General features: G+C 44.9%; 1 protein-coding gene across 1 annotated transcript; it reads left to right on the forward strand.

Annotated features, from left to right (window-relative positions):
• The first annotated feature begins 674 nt into the window (after positions 1-674).
• On the forward strand, positions 675-19,982 carry fam110d (family with sequence similarity 110 member D). The gene is made up of 2 exons (XM_073484752.1): positions 675-735; positions 16,070-19,982. The coding sequence occupies exon 2, from the start codon at positions 16,763-16,765 to the stop codon at positions 18,119-18,121; it is 1,359 nt and encodes a 452-aa protein (XP_073340853.1). The 5' UTR covers positions 675-735; positions 16,070-16,762; the 3' UTR covers positions 18,122-19,982.
• Positions 19,983-20,201: the final 219 nt, after the last annotated feature.

The following is a 20,201-nucleotide window of genomic DNA, read 5'->3' on the forward strand; positions in this document are numbered from 1 at the left end:
AGGCTACAGCCTCACAGTGATAGTAGCCTGGCTTCAGTGCAAGGAAAGTACTTACAGGCTAGTAAGTTAATAAGTTAATAAGATGTTATAAAGTCATTTAAAAGATAATTTTCCAGGTCAATAAAGTCACAGTTTGTAGTAAAGATATTAAAATATCACTGTTGTCTTATATTTCATTAGTTTTATGACAAACTGTGACTCTTTTAATTGACAAACATCATATTAAAAAAGTTATTTGTCCCTCTCATTCACTACCAAAGTTATCCTTATTAATAATTAATCTACAATCAATTAATACCTTATTTATTAACCAACTATAAATAGAGCATTTAGCTGGTGCTCTGAAGCAGCTCTTGACACTATAATAATGTTTATGAAGCCATTATGATGTTATATTTGACACTGTAGCCTCCCCCTCCTTTAATCCACCCCCCCACCACCACCACCACCGCTCCTCTCGGCTCCCTGCAGGCCCGACAGGAGTCAGTTTACACAGCCTCATACCTGCCCTCCTCCTCCCTCCTCCTCCCCTCCTCCCCTCCTCCTCTGTGGGGAGGTCGGGACTCCCTCTTGTATCGCTGCCTCCACGCAGCGGTCCGTCAGTGTGCCAGCAGTCCGCGCAGAGCGCAGAGCGCAGCGCCACGCTGAAGCAGAGCGCCGGTCACACCGAGGATCTCCGCACCTTTTTACTGGATTTCAGAGCCGACAGGAGCGGATAACCTGAGCCGAACTAAGGTGAGCTGTCACTTAGCGGTGGTTCCGTACGATGCGTGAGTCCAGGTGGGTTTATTTTGGTGAAGTTTTTCGGGTGTGAAGTGATTCATCCGATCGGTGATCCTGCGGACTCTTCTCCGTCTTTATTGACGAGATGTGGCAGATACAGATGACGAATACAAGATCTTATAATAATGCTGTGGTGGAGTGACTGTGAAGTGTCTGCCTTTTTTTTTTTTTTTAAATTTACTGCAGGATTACTTGAGTTTGTCTTCTTGAGAGTCATGGCTGAGATCTTTATGGTGTGTTTATGGTCTTGTGATGGATGTCAGGCTTTTTTTTTTGTATCCTTGAACAACAGCAGGTTTTGATCCACCTCAAAACAAGTGCGGCAATCTATCATCTGCCATGTGAGCCTGTGTATATATGTCCCTGGTTTAACTCCAGCCTGGTCAGGGAAAGCTGCATGGGGAGTGACCACTGTGCTGTGATTAAAGCAGAAGTTTACACCATCGCAACTCTGGATATTTACATCTGGATGAAATCAGGTTGGGGTGGGGAGCGGCTCAGATGGGGCTCTGGCTTCCAAACGTCTAATCAGGGTCGAAAACGTTTTGTGATCTTCAACTAAATTAAGCATTTTTCCTGCCAATCAGTTCATTCTGACGCATACGTGTACTCACAGTAAAGCCTAAGACTTGTTACCTGAGAGCCGACAAAGGAACAACAGTAAGTCGGAGGCCTGAGGGGTCATAACACAGCACGCCTACTCTAAATCTGAAAGCACTGTAAAGGCTCGACAACCCCCCCGCCCTCGGGGTCGACTCCACCTTGACCCCACCTCTCCACTGATATGTTTAAGGCTGCGTTGGTTTGATCACTGTGGGGTCAGGAGCATAAACAACTTAGCAGCCAGACTAAACAGACCACACATGTCCTCTAAACACATTCGCTCTGAGAGTCGTAGGTGAGCACGTGTTGGTTTGCAGCAGCAGGAAGGTTTGATTCATGCTTCTTGATGCAGATCAGAGACTTGGCAGCGCTGAAGCTCTCCAGAGGGAGGGGTGGTCTGTCGGCATCCTGCATGAGAGCTAGTTAGCTCAGTTAGCCGTGCAGCTAGTGGTCAAGACTCTCACCTCGGAGCATTAGGGGGAGTGTTGTTCCTGTTTACACTGCTAGCACTGCTGGTTAGCATGCTGACTATTGTAAATATCTCTGTAGCTTCATACATAGATGTCTTTAACACAACGTCAGAACTGTGTTTGTTATTCTGATATTCTGAATTTTAGCTTATTTTTTAATGATTTAAACTATTATTCTTACATATTGTGCCTTTAAAATATATAGGATATATTGTGTTTTGGCAAATTAACAAGTGCTACAATGCTAACACACCAAACTAATAGTGAAAAGCCATCTGGTATAACTGCTAAGCATGTTAGCATTAGGGCAAAACAACAAATGTAACAATGCTAACACGCTAAACTAATGTGGTGAATCTTGCATGTCTGCGAAATGTCAGCGCGTTAGCATTGTGTTTGTGGGCAAATCAACAAGTGTTAAAATGCTAACACGCTAAACTAATATTCTGTGAATAGCCATATGGTAGTCCCGCTAAATGTTAGCATGCGAGTGTCGTAGGCTATTTAGTAGCTGAAATTTCCATTTTTACGAGCACTTTAAAGAGTTCCCGTACATGTTAGCTTGAAAGATCAACAATATGGGATATATTGTGTTTCAATGCTAAGTCTCTAAATTAATAGATAGTGAATAGCCATTTTGTGAAGCTGCTAAAAGTTAGAATGTTAGCATTAGCAAATTAACAAATGTTATAATGCTAACACGCAAACTACCTCAGTGAATCTTGTAGACATAAGCATGTTAGCATTGTGTTTGGGGGCAAATTAGCAAGTGTTACAATGCTAACACGCTAAACTATTAGATAGTGAAAAGCCATATTGTAAAGCTGCTTAATGTTAGCAGTTTAGCATTTTGGCAAATTAACAAATGTAACAGTAGCTTGTGAGCTATCTAGTAGCTCCATTTTAAAGACTTCTCTTAAAAGATGAACCAGAGAAGATAAACTCACTGCTTTAGTCACAGTTTGTGCATCATCACCTTCAAGGTGCTCGTTAAAAGGAAAACACGTCATACGTGACGTAGAGGGATTATTAGGAAGAAGACTCCGGCTCCTCCCTACCTTCCCTCGAATCCACTTTTGTTTGCTTTGAAAATTTTAATCCCACAAATCGGACCTGGCTCACGTCCCTGCCCGAAAGCTAACGATGACTCACAGATCATAAACACCCCCCGGCCAACATCAATCCTTCACGCTGCACATGTTTAAACGCAGGATACAAACATCTCTCCGACTCAATACCTACCTGCAAAATTACAGTGTGGAGCAGTCGTAAACATCCCTCCCCTCCTTTTTTGTTTTATTTTCCCCCCTGATTCATGCAGCAGTGCGCTAATTTTTCCAGCTGTAATACGGCTGCGACCGTGTTTGATGCTGATCCCGGCCGAGCAGACGAGAATACTTGCCCCCGGGGGCGCAGAGCTGCTCGCTGCAGCCTCCGTCTGGGGTGTTGACAGTCGGCCTGACATCATTAACATGACTAAATGAAATGTAATTTAGGTCTTTGCCTTCTCGCTTGGCTCATGGCACTGGCAAGTGATATTGATGACGATGGTGTTGATGGTGCAACGCTTCAGCGGAGCCTGCAGGATCATGTTGACTTTTGTGAAACTCACTGATTCGTGCATCAGAAGCTGCAGCCACCAGATCACAGGTCAATCAGTTGAACATACGATGGGATGTAAAGGCACACCGGGGTTTTTCCTTCTCCTCTTTTTGTTTTTTAGTCAACACTTTTTTTTTTTTTTGAGGCTCTACAAGTGTATAATCTGATCGGTTTGAGCCACATCAGTGCTGACTTGCGGGGAACAGGCGGAAGCCGCAGGACGTTTCATGGTTTCTTCACAATGTGTTTCTTATCACTTAAAGTTCAGCGGCACCGCAGCCACATTCGAAGGCATGGGAAACATCACATTTTTAAACATTTGTTCTGTTTAATCCCTGTTTTTGTTGCACGGTTTTGATGTAAAGACCCTCGAGTTATGGCGGGAAGAAGCATCGAGTTTCTAATTAGAGCGGGAAAATGTACCCTGCTTAATGACATCATCTTCCCCCTGGCAGTGTGTCGGAGGAGTGTTTGAGTGTGTGTTGCTGAGCAGCAGCTGGTTTTAGACATTTGACGTTCACAACACTTCAAACACACACACACACACACACACAAACAGTGAGGCTTATAATTTAGCTTTATTGCTCTTTGTCGCCTTGTTTTGGGGGCCGCTGCGCCGACGCTACCTGGAAACTTCCTCGCTCACCGTTTTCAGGAAGAACGGTTTGAAAAAGAGGAAGAAGTTGTAAGAAATGTCGTCTCAGTTACAGCGAGCAGCAACATATCGAGGCAGGCACCCTGTGATAGAGTAATACCCACTCTCACGAAGGATTACTGGCTGAAACAAGAAGTAAAACCTACCATCTGTGTACCGAGCTGGTGTCTCTTCTGCTTTGTAAACATCAGAGTGTGTAATCATACTCGCCGAAGTGATCGTTTCGTGAGAAAAGACATATTTTTCAAAATTGATGAGCTCAGAGTGAAGCTCTTTGCAGTGAAACGTTTACTTGTTGGCTTATCTCTTAAAGATTTATGACGCTGCACCCCCGAGAAATGTTTCTTTACCCCGACTTGCTGGAAAACAGCCAACTGAAAATGATTTTTGCTACCGATGAGGCCGGAGATTTTTAAAAATGGATATATGTTGTGTAACAGGCTACCAAACTCCGACGTGATGTAATGTACTTTTTTTAATGATAAATCAGCAAATAGGCTAATTACCCTTAGTAGCTAGTTAGCTGATATACAAGCTAAAAGGTCTTTGATTGTTGTGAGCAGAATGTGCTTTGTCAACAGGTTTGACAGCTAGAGTTTTGGCTAATTATGCAAACAACCTAAATGGCTAATAACATTAGTAGCCCTGCTAGTTAGCTGATTTATAAGCTAATTAGCTGATATCTGTATAAAGGTTTTTGATCACTGTGAGCAGAATGTGCTTCTAACTTTCTAACTTATTTTACAACCCAGCTAAAAGGCTAACAACCTTAGTAGCCTAGCTAGTTTGCTAATTTACAAGCTAGGCTAAACCTTTTGAGAGGTTTTTGATTATTGTGAGCAAAATGTGCTTCGTCCCTTCTGTGAACAGTTTCAACAGCTAGCTTAAAGAGTTTTTGTTAATCATACAAACTAATAACCTTAGGGGGCCAAGCTAGTTAGCTGATTTATAAGCTAATTAGCTGATATCTGTATAAAGGTTTTTGATTACTGTTAGCAGATATTGATTTCTACTTTTTGTGATCTATTTACATCTTAACTTTTTAAAACAGTGAAAGTAAAAAAGTGTTTTAGCTAATTTTACAACCCAGCTAAGAGGCTTACAACCTTAGTAGTCTAGCTAGTTTGCTAATTCACAAGCTAGGGTAAACTTTTTAAAAGGTTTTTGATTATTGTGAGCAAAATGTGCTTCGTCTCTTTTGTCGACTTGTTTATAGGCTATTTTCTTTATGTTTAAAACAGTTTTAACTGCTAGCTGAAAAAGTTTTAGGGCAATTTTGCAAATCAGCTCATGTGTTCATTGAAGTGATCATTTCATGGGAGGAGAATGTAGCTCTTTGCTAGCAGGAGTCAACATTAGCATCAAATGTTTACATCTAATTCTGGAGCCATAATCAGCGGCCTCTCTCTGAGGCTGTTTTCTGCTCTTACATCGCTCTCATCTCCTCGGGCTCATAACTGAATCCATAATTTATTACGAGCGCCCGAAATCATGAAACCTGATCCGACAGATCTCCATCTCCTGACGGTCCCCCCGTGTGTGGCTGACAGCTGTGAGAGCAGCCCTTCTCGCCGTTGCTCTCACATCCCCGTAATTGTTCACAGTGCGACCGGGCGCCTCTGCAGCTCTGCCACATCCCATCACGGTCAAGCGTGCCGCGCTGCGTCCGCTCGACCGTGAGGAAGACGACACAGGCCCCGGACATTCCCCTCCGACCGTCGATCGCAGCTCCCGCTAACTCTTCGGGCTCTTTCCAGATGTTTTCTGATTCTGACAGGAGCGAGCGAGGAGGAGGAGGAGGAGGAGGAGGAGGACGGATGGAGGGGTCTCTTCTTCGTGGCACTCGGGGGTGATGTTTGCGGGGGAAAGCAGGTCGGTCGGTCGGTAATGAGAGAAGACAGCTGGCAGGTTCAGCAGAGGTTAACAGCTAAGCGTAGATGGCAGCGAGGAGAAACAGGAGAGCTCAGTCGAGGGAGGGGGAGAGATTTTTGGGGATTGTTTTCTTGTAATCAAAAAGGTTTTCATGCTTGTTTTGTGTTGAGAAGGCTGCAAAAAGATTCATGTTGGAGCGAAGGCCCTGTCTGTGCAAGTGTGATGGAAGTTGTTTGCTTGTGTTTGAGCCTACACAGTCCTGGAAAAGCAGATTTTCATTGTTAGACTCTTAAATAATAACTCAGGGTCTTTTTTTCCCCGAGCTTAAACTTATTCAGTCACTAATATTTAATATTATAGAGAAACACAGAAGGTTTTTAGGGGCTTAACCTTCAAGTACTTTCTTGGGGCGCCTGATTCTCCTGTATTTATTTAGTCTCTCACATCCTATTCTAGCCGGCAGCCTCGCACTATTTGATTCAGTCTCATTTAAAGTCCCAATTTTACATTTGCTTCGTCTGAGAACGGAAGAATTTGCCAGAATCTTTTAAAAAACTCAGACAGAAACCCAGAAAGTTTAGATTTCTCTTCTAGATCCACTTCGATCGTTTACATCCGACAACCAAAGTAGGTCGACTACAACCATCGCCCATCGTCTCAGAGGAAGAACCGACATGAATTTCCTTTCCTGAGACGTGTTTTTAAAGCATGCAGGTCGGGTTGACGGTTCAAAACTTATATCCAATAAGCAGTATATGAAAAAAGAATAAGAAATATCAGGGTTTGTACTATATGAACCTGGTCAAACAGGGTTAAACTGTGATAGGAAATCAATTTTAAGAGCTGGGGAGAGGATGCAGTAGCTCAGTAGGGGACGGGCCGGACGGGGTTTGGCACCGACAGTCACAGATGACCCAGTGTTTGGGGACACAGCACAGCTGGAGCGGCTTTAAGCCTCAACCAACCCCAAACAGCCTCGTCACGAGTCCTCACAAGGCGGTGTTAACCTTTTACTGCTCACATCAGCAACATGTGTCGAGGAAATGTTGCGTGAGGAGACCTCTGCTTTCCAAGAATCACCCACATCTCCTTCTCCAGCGTCCAGATCTTCATTCATTCACTCGTCTTTCTCGATCTTAAAACAAAACTCAGCTGCGGCGTCCACGTCTTGTATCTTTTTATCTCTACAGGACGTCTCAGTCTGCTAACATGCAGGTTTACAGGTGTGTGATTTAACACCAACTGACCACGTTTTGACACTTTTAGTTGCTCTTTTGCGAGTCTAACATCCGCCGAAGCGTCTTTTATCGCTGCGTCGAAGCCGACATATGTCTGGCAGAGTTAAAAAATGTGCCGACTTGGTGAAATAAAACATCTGGCAGCTGGCCAGACAGTGCTGTCTTTCAGAGCGTTCTCACCAGCTGAGAGCTTAATGAGGGTTCACAGTGTGGGAACAGGCCTTCATCATTTAAGACTCTGGGAGAGATTTGAGGGATGTGCCCAGATTTCTGCCGATGCACTGAACTGTATAAACAGCCTGAGGACAGGGGAGAGAGATCTGCGTTACCCTGAGTTGCAGTGTGCGTTTCACAGTCCTGGGCTGTGCTGCACACACACACACAGACACACACACAGTAGGTCACTGTGGTTTGTACTGCTGGTCACATAAGCCAGGCTGGCATGTGGAGGGAGCAGCAGCAGCAGCAGCAGCAGCAGCAGCGGTGGTCATAATTTACTAAACAATGCCGTCCAGAGCCGGGACGTCGACTTGATGTAGTCCAGATCAGGACACAAACACACCCTGTTACTCTCCTACGTGACTTTTTTTTCGATATATAACTGAAAAACTCAAGGAACAAGTGCTACAGGTTGTCGTGTCCTGGTGGCCGGTCTTTAAACTGCAGCTCGTGTGGTGTGTTTGGGTTCAGGACTGCAAAAGAAAGAGCTGTAAAACAAAAAAAATGTAAAAGCAACACTGAACTCAACCACGTAGGGCTACAATGGTTAATGAGGTGATTATTCTCTTAACTTTCTGGTGTAGAAAATGTCAGAAAAGAGCGAAAAACGAGCTCAATTTGACGTCTTACAAGTACAAATCTTCGACTTTGTGGGACTTTATCTTAAAAAATGTCAAACTTTCATTTATATGCGTGCTCAGAGAGCGTAGAGGAGCTTTCCGAGCCGCCATCAGGACACATTTCTTATTGTTTAATAGATCAAGACTCCACGGATGAGAGCAGTCGTACAGAGACAGGTCCACTAATTTCCTACAAAAGTAACATAAAAAACACTACCTCCAGTTTATGGATCCTTTGCTGCATAATTTGAGTGTTTGGATTTAATAATAGAGTTTTTATGAGGATCCAGGTTTACGTCATCTCCCTGTAAGTGTGCATGTGTTCACCCGTCCATATTTCACTCATCGACAGCGACGTATCACCGCTGGGCTCAACATTCCCGGGCCGGGAGGCACGTTCAGGTGTTTCTGCGCTACAGTGTGCATTATAAGGTTTTCTGGCACACTGCAGCTGGTGAAGACATCATCACGAGAGACTCACTTCTTCCAAACTTTGATCCAAAATGAGATTTTCCATGAAATTATCACCCTTCTTTATCTAAAACTGAATTTAAGCCACATGTTCACGGCAGATCCTGGGAAGATTCAGGCAGTTTGAGCCCAGACTTTCATAGGAAATGCTCGAGTAAAGACGCAGGTGAAAAAGTAAACAGTGACTCATAAAACTTTATAGGTCAGAGCTGTTTAATTATCAACAGTAACAGCGCTCTTCCTGGACTCTTGGCTGGGACGAAGGAACTTGTCCGGTCTGTTGATAAAAGCAGGAATAAATGCGAACACGTTATCTCGGCAGACGTTATCAGTGTTGGCTGTGCAGGGGTGTGCAGTGCTGATAAAGGGCCCACTTACAGTATAATGGCTGTTATCTTTAGGGCGACTACATCACGTGTTAAAGCAGTCACTGAAATCTCAAGCCGATAATTGTCTCAAACCATTAATAGATGCTGACATGACGGCTGATGGCTCACAAATACACCTAAAATTAAAATGAGCACAAGAGCTAAGTAGCTTTTTACCTGTTTATGTGCCATCTCACGAGCCAGTTGGCTAATAATTAGCTTGTTAGTTGATTTACTTGCTCATTAGTTGTATTTTAAAGGGCTGAATGTAAGATTTTTCTAGTTTTAACAGCCCAAAATGTAATTTTTTATTTAGTAACCCTAGTGGCTAGTTAGCTGCGTTACAAGCTAATTAGCTGTAGCCTTCTAAACAGTTCATTGTGTGATTATTGTGAGCAGAATATGCTGTCTACCTTTTGTGGACTTTTTCCTTTTTACAAAAATCTTAGTTTCAACAGCTGTCCAAAAAAGTTTCAGCTAATTTTTCAAATCAGCTAACAGGCTAACAACCTTAGTAGCTAGTTAGCTGATTTACAAGCTATTACCTTTTATTATTTTAAAAGGTTTTTGATAATTGTGAGCAGAATGTGAATGAATCTTATTTATATTTTGTCCCTTTTTTTAAAAACACACAAAAAAGTTTTGTCTAATTTTACAAATGAGCTCATATGCTAATAACCTTAGTAGCTAGTTAGCCGATTTACAAGCTAATTAACTATTGTTTTTAAAAATGGTTTTGATTATTGTGAGCAGAATGTGCTTTTGTAGACTTATTTATATTTTAAACTTTTTTACCTGAGTTGCAACAGCTAGCCAAAAACATTTTGGTTGGACCAGCTAATAGGCCCATATGCTTATTAGCTGATCGTTAATTAGCTAAGCCACTTAGCCCACTTGATTTACCGGCTAATTAACTGTACTACTGTCATGTAGCCAGCTTGCACATAGACCCAACATGTTCCTGAGAGGCACATATCTCATCTCTGTCATCTCACAGTCTGCAGGCCCAGCGTCTTTGGCTCAGCTGTCTCTGCGTGGTTTTACTTTGAATGACAAAAGAGCTGCAGCGGTGATTTAAGAGCTCATCTTGTCCTTTTTTTACGGTTTGGGTGGAGGTCTATTCAGGTCGGGGGGTCCCTTAAGTCGTCCCAGGTGGCCTAACTGCTGCTCCACATGAATGTGGAGAAAGCCCAAAGGTAGCCTCGAACCGTAGATCAAGCGGCTAATGGCGTCCTCACAATGGTGATAGGATTTACAATTGGCTACCAGGCTTTTGTCTTTGAGGGGACAGTAGCTCTGTGTGTCCTGTGGCTCCATCGTGTTTGTCTCCTCCCCTCCCTGACTAATGAGGCGGCGCAACCAGGTCAAGACGTATCTGTAGACCTGGAGGAGGACCTTTTGTTGTGGCCCATTAATAATGCAAAAGAAAGGCCGGTACGTCTCTTTGTTCGCATAATAGAAGACGACACCTCCTTTTCTTCGGCCCATAACAGACGTCTTGAGGTCCCGTCTCTGTAGTGTCGGTTAATGACCGAACCCGGACGGAGTCATGAATCGCGGCTCATTAGCACGGGCCTCACACCACGGAGAATCGATGTGCACAGATGCTGCGTCACGACATAAAAGCATCTTTTGAATGAGCTTCTGGTTAACGTTTGAGTCCATTAGTGAGGATTGTTGGTCTGTGCCAGGTGTTGGTATAAAGAAAGAGAGGAAGGAGACAGTAGAGGTGGCCAGTTGGTTCCTTGTCAGCAGCAGATGCCTCTCATCTGTCCAGAGATTAATCTGACAGGTAAGCGTGCATGAATTCATCTCCCCGAGAGCTTCAAAGGTGGTCCTCCTGAATTTATTAACCTTCTTATCTCGTGTTTACCTCGCTGGATCACATCATTCACAGAGGAACTTCCTTTAACCTTGCGATCTCGGGCCAGCTGCTTTTTTTCTTTGGGTCCGCCTGGCGAGCTCGGATGAAACGCTTCCTGGATTGTTGGGTGTTTAGCTTCTTCGCTTTCACATCAGGAAAAATAAGCAGAAGCATGCAGTCGAATGTGCGCACGTGACGGGAGAATCGATAACAAAAACGGGTCGAAAGCATGCTGCTGATTAAAAGGAGAGTACGCGGTCCACTTCCCCATGACAGGTCTCTGTCCGAGCATCTTGATGTAGCATGACACAAAACATCTGGTTCCTCTTTAGCTGCATGGGGGCGCTTGGTTAAGCCTCCCCTGCAGGCCGGGCCATCCGCTTCACAGAGAGGACACGAGGGAGGGAAGGAGGGGAGACGAGCAGACAGACAGACAGACAGACAGAGGAGTTTTATTAAAGAACAGGGAGTTTGAAGCCGTAAGATGTTTGGTGGTATCTGTTGCGACGCAGGTCCCAGAGATCACTTCAGAACAGGATGTTTGTGATGATTTCTGCAGGTTTCACCGGTTTCTTTGTATGTTCATGCAAGCTACTGAACCCTTAAACATCTGTATGACAGTTAGTTCGGTACAACCGGCAGCAGATTGGATGGGAATTAAAAAGGACAAGTGGAGGTCTGTGCGAGACTCTGAGCGACGCTCTCTCGTGGTTGCTTTGCTTAACATCCATGCTAACGTGATAGACACATGGAAGTACGTTACGGTGATATCGCTTGGAAACGGATGTCTCTGTTTTTGTATGTAAAGGGAACATAAATGAGGCGTAACACTGTTGCAACTCGCAGCTACAGAAGGAAAAAACTGTGATGCTAAACTTTAAAATAGACATTTTTTTGTCGTGTGACAGAGGATTAGGTAGATTGTAGACTAACGGTTCCCACACTTTTGGTTTAGTGACCCTCCCAACCCCTTATCACGAGCTGCTTAAGTCTCTGAACTGTGACCGCGTTAAACAAAAGAAAAGTCAGGAAAAAACCTACTTGTTCTTCTTCTGTTCTTCTGTTTTAATCGTATTGTGACCCCCTCAGATTAATCTCGCAACCCCTAGAGGGGAACCTGACCCAATGCTCCATAGCACAATATGGGTTACTACATAAATAACAGCAGAAATACACGAACGCAATCAGCTCTCAGATACAGAGAAACAGTAAATAGAGCAGGAATGAACAGGAAGAGAGAGTAGGGAGGGAAATGAGAGGGTTAGGGAGGCCCTGTGGCATATACAAGAGATGTGGAGAGATGAAGGAGGGCGGGAGAGCCGGGGAATTAAAGACACGAGGTTAGGTAAGCGTTAGGAAGCCGTGGGGTCGGGCTGGGGAGGGTTAATGACAACCTACAGCGAGCGACGAAGGAGGTCGTGTAACGGGAGAAAGATTCATCTCACGCTTTTTTCACAAACCTGGAGATCACAGGAGGAGGTGCAGGCTACTAATTATGGTCAGTGGACCTAATGGTGGCTATTGTTCCCAGTCGAGTCACCGGTTCGAGTCCGTGTGTGTGCGTGTCAAACCTTTTTAATCATGCAAATTTCTTCCCCCCTGATGTATCTCTGCTTCCTCTATTTTAGCGTTTCAATAATTCATGTTTGGAGACTTCTTAACATACTTTTATTGTCTATTTTTAGCCGCCGATTCCCGCTTAAGACGTCGTCCGTGTCCCATAATGCTGTCAGTGACTCAGATGCAGTCATCTGATGTCTGAGATAACACTCGGAGCGAGAGGTGACCTCTGGAAGTGGCTGGTGAATGTCAGATTCAGTGAGCGCACGCTGTCGTAAACATATGTGGACGCTGCACATATTCTTCTGGATCAGTGTGGATTAACAGTCGCTGTATTCATAGTTATTGCCTCTTATCCTCCGTATGATTTTGCACACTTTACCCCCAGGATCAGGATTAATGACTTTGTTTAGGCTCCCGTGGCGATAATCCTCCTTTAAAGCTTCAGCGGGCTCAGATGTGGAACAGATTGATCCGGAACAAAAGGCGTCCCAATAAAATACAGACACGCTGTAACCCCCTTATTCCCACTTCCTCCTCGTCCACACCTGTTGTGAGACATTTTCCCGGGAACTCTTCCTAAAACAATGGCGGACTTCCCGGGACTGACAGCCCGACATCTGGAAAAAACAACACACTCCCCCGTCCTCAGTGAATTTATGGTGGCAGGCCATTTGACTGGCTGGAGCTGCTCTGTGAGGAGGTGCGAGACTGAAGGAGGTGTAGATTTACGTGAACGTGATATGTCACCGTCTAATTTAACACATGGTCGTGGTAGACTGAAGAGTAAGTGCTGGTATTTTAGAGTTTAGTTACTGTGTGTTAGGTTTTGTAGGGGCACAAAGCACTTTAAAATCTATATTCTCTGCATTTTAACCAGTCTTTACCTCCGCCGAGGAGGGTTATGTTTTCGCTCATGTCTGCTTGTCTGTTTGTTGGTTTGTAACCAGGATTACACAAAAACTACTGAACATTTTTCCACGAAACTTGGATGGAGGATGGGTCTCGGCCCAGAATAGACCCTGTTAACTTTTGGTGTAGATCCTGATAAAATTACAGATCCAGGATTTTTTTTCTCACTTTACTTTAAAGGGGCATTATGTAGTTTTGGAGAAGAAATTAACACTCAGAATTTTAATATTTACAATATTAATGAGGTAATAATACAAACTCAGAAATATTTATTTATTCCATAACTGAATAAACAAGCTGTTCTCAGAGGAAAGTAAAGTCCCCAGAACACTGTTTGAAGCTAGAAAGGTGGCAGGGTCCGCCACATATAAACAAAGTAAAACAGTATGAAATTGTGTTGCCCTTTAAGGTCAGTTTTCAGATGTTTTCATTAATTTTTCAAGGAATAGTTCATGGACGTATGAGTGAGCACAATTTGATGCAGATCCAAAAACAAATCCGGATTTAGTGGATTTAAATGTCTTTCCTCTGATACTGGATTAGGCTTGATTGAATTAAAGGTTGCGCACTGGCGGAGGTATGCGCTCAACTGAGTGCAATTCTAGTTTAACTTGCTAACGGGTCCTAACCATATTTTCTCAAAAGAAGTAAAGGAAGGAAGAAAGAAAACTGTGCTAACAAAGACCACGCCAGTAAAGATATGGAGATTATTTCATATTATGGACAGAGGAGATTCAAGAGGATGTAGGGATGGACTGAGGGAGGGATGAAGGAATGAGGGTGGAGAGATAAAGGGATAAGGGAAAGACGGGTGAAGGGATGAGGGAAGAAATCAGGGTCGTGGAAGGGTGGATGGAGGAGTACGATGATGGAGGGAAGACAGCAGGAGCCCACAGTGGTTCCTGTGTTCAAACAAAAGTCTTGAAATATGACGAACAGCTTTCTCTTTTCATTTTGATTTGAGTGTCAGTGGGCTAAAGTGCAGTCGTGTTGTCTCGGGCTTGAACACGGCTCGTGACCTTTGTCGCTCGTCATTCTGTCGCTCTATTATTTACTATCTTCTAAATCGGATATGCTTTCTAAATAAAACCTGAGATTAAGTGTTTGCGTGCGTTCGCGACTATCGGCGGTGTCGCATGCTTTATCTCGACACACGGATCCTTTTTCCTGCCGCTGGAGGTTGTTCATTGTTTTAGCTCATGTGAAGGAAAAGTTAAAATAGCATCTGATACCACTTGAGGCAGACCTGTGGGAACAATAAGCACAACAATATAAACACCCTCCTGCTGTCCGGCGCGGCACAAAGAGCATTTATCTCTCCAGATGGACTCGTAGGACATTTCTGAAGGGAGGTGAATGAATAACGAGCTCCACCTGTGCCTCAAGATGTGTTCATGTCTTCCCAGTTTGCACATTGCGAACTTCTTCTTGTGGACATGAAGACGGCGCAGCAGCCCTCTTTCATTGACAGGGAAACCTCTTATTGCCTCGTGCTGACACACACATGCTCATAAGCTCAGGCGCAAAACTGGAGCAGATACATAAATACACCCATGACCGCATGCACATACACACATACGTGTACAGGGACACATGATAAGTGCGCCGGGATGTTTTCATGCTATCAATAGCCCCTCGAGCTGAGCCTATCCCATTATAGACGCGTGCAGCCTTCTCCCCCCTCTCGAATCCTCATACAGCATTAAAAAACACACCATAAAGACCAACGCGGCATCATTTCACAGAGTCATGCCTCATGTTTGGTTTAAAGTGTTATTTAACTGTTTTAGAGGCTCGTTAATTTGAAGAACAAGCTGTTTAACTGTGACTATGAAAGAGTTATTACCTCAGAAGTGCGATTGGGTGAGCTAAGCGGCGCTTTAGGGGCGTTTACAACCTCTGGTGTAGTTTTCTGTAGAGATGTTTAAGACTTTAAAAGCTGCAAGCGGCACATATCTGTCAAAAAGTGAAAGTTTTCTGCGTTAAATTTAAAAATGGTTTCCTTTAAGACTTCTTCTCTGCTTGCCAGGTATTCTCAGTGATCGGTCTTACAGGATGTTGAATTTGCAGCCATTTATCTCTGAGCAAACATGAAACAATCGACCAAATCGATAAAAAATGTCAGCCCAAAACGGGAAATACAAAAATGTGCAAATACAGAAAAAAAAATGCTGAAATAAGTACTGTTATGGGCCGTTGCAGCGCGTTCATGTATTTATTTTTGGCGTGTTTCATCAAAGCTGCGCGTGTTGTTGTTAATATGTTGAAGATGTTTTCTTATTTACGTGTGTTTTCTTAAGCTGCGACGCATTTGTCCTTGTCGGCCATCGTAGAAAAACAGATGGATGCAGACACGTCATCGTCCACCTGGACAACAGACATTGCTCTCATTAATTTATCATCAAGACTCACAGGAAGCTGTTATACAGTCTGGATAACAGAGATCTAACATTTTAAAAATAAACTTGAGCTACTGATGGAGGACAGACACAAATAACTGGAAAAAGATAAAGAAATGCTCGCATAGGAAACATGACCTACATGTGCTTGATGATACGTGCTGATGATATCTGTGTTGACGTTTATGAAATGGTGGCCTGTAGTTGAACCCTTACCTTAGATAGAAGTGGTATTGAATCTAATATGTGAGGTAGAGGGTAATTAAATGCTTACAGTACATGTGTCAGCTGACAGTGACATGTAACTCCCTCCAGCTTTAAATAAGCTACAATCTGAGCTGAGCTTTAGGGACCGCAGTCCTTTTTCTGCCATCTGGTCTTCTTGTCGCTAACACATCCAACTAAAACCTTCTCTCTATCTGTATGTTTGCAGGTGAGGTGAGGACAAGGACAAGATCTGCATCTGCCCCATCTGTCCATCAACGAACCCAAGTGCCTCGGTGCCGGCCACCCTCAGGTCACCTCAACCACGACGTGGCGCCAAACAATAAAAGTCTTGACCCGGCGTCCCCCAGACGGCCTGCACAAAGCAAATATTTGAGGCCATTATATCTCATTTCTCCCCGGCAAGTCGTCGCTGAAAAGATCAACAGTGAAGGGTGTTGTTGGGAGACAGAGAGAGAGAAGAAAAAGTGGGGGAGGAAAGAAGTAACCCTTTCAAAGTGCACCCCGCCTGCTATTTCTGCTGCGCTGTGGGCAGGGAGCGTCTCATTTGGGAGTGCTCTTGGCTGACAAAAAAAGGACTTCCCTGTGCCCTGCCTGCCTATCCAAATGCCTGTGTAAATACTGGATAGAGATATCAATTTGTCTGGGCTCTAACATCGCCCAACAAAGAGACTGTAAGCTATCTATAGAAGACCTTACAACAAACCTCGGACTCTGTGGTCTCCTGAATTGCTACCTATCCATTACCCGTCAAGGAGGATTCAAGAGCTGCGAGAACAGGAATGCTCAGAACGCTCAGAAGCTTTCACTTGGTCTGAAATCTTCACAGGGCCAAGATCTGACACCAGGAGCTGATTCGGGGGCTGCGGTTTTGATGTCGTTCCCAGCTCGGTGAATCAACATGAAGCCCCTAACGCCAATTGGATCGCCCTCTCCTCTGAGGCTCCTCAACAAGGGTCCGGAGTATCTGCGCAGGCAGATAGATGGCGGAGGCCAAGGCCGCTCAATAAGCGCTGTGGAGAGGCTTGAGGCAGACAAAGCCAAATATGTAAAGAGCCAGCAGGTGATCAACACCAAACAGGAGCCTGTACTGGTCCCCTGTGCCACCCCACCTCCACAGCCCCGGCGAGCCATCTCCGTCCCCGGTAGTCTGACGCCTCGTCTTCCTCCACGACGTTCATCCAACACTCCCTTCTCTACGCTCTCCGGCTCCTTCACCTCAAGAGATGAAAATGAAAACGATGACTCCAGGAAGGAGAACAGACGGACATCCGTTGACGTCGAGGCGCATAACAGGAGCAATGTGAAAAATGCGATGCCTCCCATCCCCAAGACTCCTGGAAATAACGGCTTGGTAGCGCCACACAGTGCGCCCGTGCTCAGAAGAAGCACAGGCAAGCGCATGCTCCGGCCGGACTCCCTCCTCATCTACAGGCAGAAGAAAGAGTGCAAGAGCCCCAGCGGTGCAGCAATGGGAGAGAACGGCAACATGGAGGTGAAGGGCTACAGCTTTGTCCGCCGCCTCTTCCAGGGCTCTATGAGGGAGAAGAGTGGCGGAGGCGAAGGCAGAATCCAGAAGATGGTGATCGGTGAAGAGAAAGCGCCGTCACGGGATGGCGACTCCCGCATGTCTTGGACCAATGACAAAGACGCTCCGGATGGCGGGCCGGGGAGCCGGAGGTCTAGTAAAACAGACCATGAACGCAGCCCGGGGTCGATCCCCAGCCCTGGGTTGAGCCCAATGCTTGAACGGACTAAGAATGGATTTACAAATGGTACCAGCGATGGAGTTAATGGTATCACCAACGGCAACCACTCAAGTAATTATGATGATGAGAATGACCCCTGGAAGCGGGCGTCACCCCCGCCCGCACCCAGACGGAAGTTTGGGGAGTTGCAGCGCTCCAAGTCGGACATGCGTCTGCGCTGCTCGGTGGCGTTATCGGAGCAGGAGCATTTCTTCGACTTCTGCGGGCTGGACGGTGACATGATAGAGCGTCTGGGTCGAGAGAACTTCCTCTCCGGCGCCAGCTCCATAGACACACTCTCATTGGCCCTCCGCAGCGTGGGCGGGGACGGCTGCGGCGGCTCAGAGCCCAGCGAGTTCTCCCGGCACTCGGGAGACGGGCTGTTTCAGGAGGAGCTGACCGAGCAGCTTCCCACCGGCGTGTCGATCATTGAGAGAAACGCTCGCGTCATCAAGTGGCTTTACGGGTGTAAGAACGCTGCTCGAGAGGGACCCAAAGAGTCTACTGTTTAATAAAGGGACAAGGAACCATTTTGCCATGGACAGCAGAGAGCCTGAAGGTTTCTGATAAGACATTAAATCAGGAGATCAGTGAAGTCACCTGGTGTAGCATTTACTTCTGCAGAACGTTTCCCATTGTGCAGATATTTGCTGCTGAAACGCACCATAAACCAGAACTCAAAGCGATGAATCATCACAGGATTGTACTTGAATTTTAAAATACTACATTCAGTATTGGCGGAAATTAGCTGGCAGCATTGGTAGACAGAGCCGCCTTGGGGTTCGTTTCAGCCGCTAATGTCTGCACGTAGGGTTAGTGTCTCATGGCACATGATTACCTTTGGTCCCTCGTCTTCAACTCCAAAGAAACTGTTTCTTCAAACGAGCGGACAATAACTGCCACTAGTTATCTCCTGTCAAATTGATATATTGTATTTATAGATCCTATGGAAGTATTGTGTGGGTATAGACAGACCTTTACTGGCAAATGGAACAATTTCTCCAAGCAAAATGTTTTGTTATCCGTGTGTGTGTTTGTGTGCGTGGCTGTTGTTTGGAGTGAACGTCGGCGTCTCTCTCCATTTGTAGCTTTTTGTTTCAGTCGAGCCGGATTCAGAACTGAGCTGAGATCAGCCCCCTGTGAGCCCATCACGAGGCACATAAAGTGTATGTTAGTCAGGACACGGCGGGACACAGTTCAGTGTCCTTGACACCAACACTCTCACTTAATGATTAAATTAAAATGGAAAACCACTAAGCTATGTTTTTTTTTCTAAACTGGAAAACTGTTGTGTGAGTGTGAAGTGAACCATGAGTACCTCATTCGGATCTGTCCCAGTTTAGTTTGTGTGTTGCTTTTTTTTTTTTTTTTACTCCTTAAACGCAGGCGTTGGAACAAACATGCGAGGCACCCCCGTGGGGTTGTTAATGCACTGAACTGGACAGAGAGAGAGGAAACGAACGATAGAGATGTAGCTTTTTACTCTTAACGGAGATTCATCTCATGTAACATTAAAACACTGAGCTAGATTCAAAAGGAGCACCTGCATCGAGGAAGACGAGGAGCCGTGGCCTGGCCGGTCATTTTCATTTTCATCTCGTTGTCTCATCATCTCACACACTATATACACTGACCGATAATAACGTGTGACACGGTTATTGATTACCACTGCTAATGTTCAGTGCATCTGCAGATTCCTGTGAGAACAAAACTTGGATTTCATAAAATAATATATTCACCTTCATAAGTAAAAGGAGCTCAGTATGTCAGAGCCTCGCTGCGAAATGTTTTTAGGACGTCACTTTCACCATCTGGCAGTTTGCAGACGTTCAACCTCCCCAGCTGGCTCAGTCAGCGCCATCAAAACAAGCAGGGGGAGGCCCGAAGCCGCCCTCCTTTCCTCTGATAACCAGAGATCCTACCTCACCTCATCCATCCTTCAGTGATTCTCCCTTTATCTCCATGAAAGGTCATTTCCATCGCTTGGCCCGCACGATGCCACTGAAATATGAACTGGGGGGGGGGGGTCTGCCGAGGTATGCGGAGGTCAGACTAGAGAGGTATTACCGAACACAAGGGCACGATATATCTGTACATGTGATGAATTAACACGATTACTTGCAGCTTTGATACGTTTTCTGTAATTATCGTCAGCATGGCACACGCTCCTGAAACTCCCTCAACTGGACTTTTTGTTTCTGGTTTTTATATTTCCCCCGTTAAAAAGCATTTGGTTGCATGTTTACAAAGTGGCTCCGTAAAAGTCTGAATCTCTTTTTTTTATTTGATATATATATATATATGAGAGATTTAGTTTTTATTCCAAAGACATTTGTGTATGATGTACACAGCAAATAAACACAAAGAAAGAAATGTTGGTGTGAGGCTCATTTATTTGATGTCTTTGTTGTGTTTTTGGTGTGTTCCTGGTGTATTATAGCGCACACTGCAGATAAATGATGACACATACACTGATGAAGATCCAGCTGTGATTGAGTCATTCTCTAATCTTCTTAGCGGGTAACGGTCGACCGAGTCTGTGTTGTGACGCCGTCTCGCCCTTGACTCTTTGTTGCCTCCCTCCACCACCTC

The sequence above is a fragment of the Pagrus major genome, chromosome 17 (assembly GCF_040436345.1).
Source record: "Pagrus major chromosome 17, Pma_NU_1.0".
Taxonomy (NCBI): domain Eukaryota; kingdom Metazoa; phylum Chordata; class Actinopteri; order Spariformes; family Sparidae; genus Pagrus; species Pagrus major.

Coding starts and splice junctions, on each gene's coding strand:
- fam110d (XM_073484752.1), top strand. CDS start 16,763: ATGAAGCCCCTAACGCCAATTGGATCGCCCTCTCCTCTGAGGCTCCTC.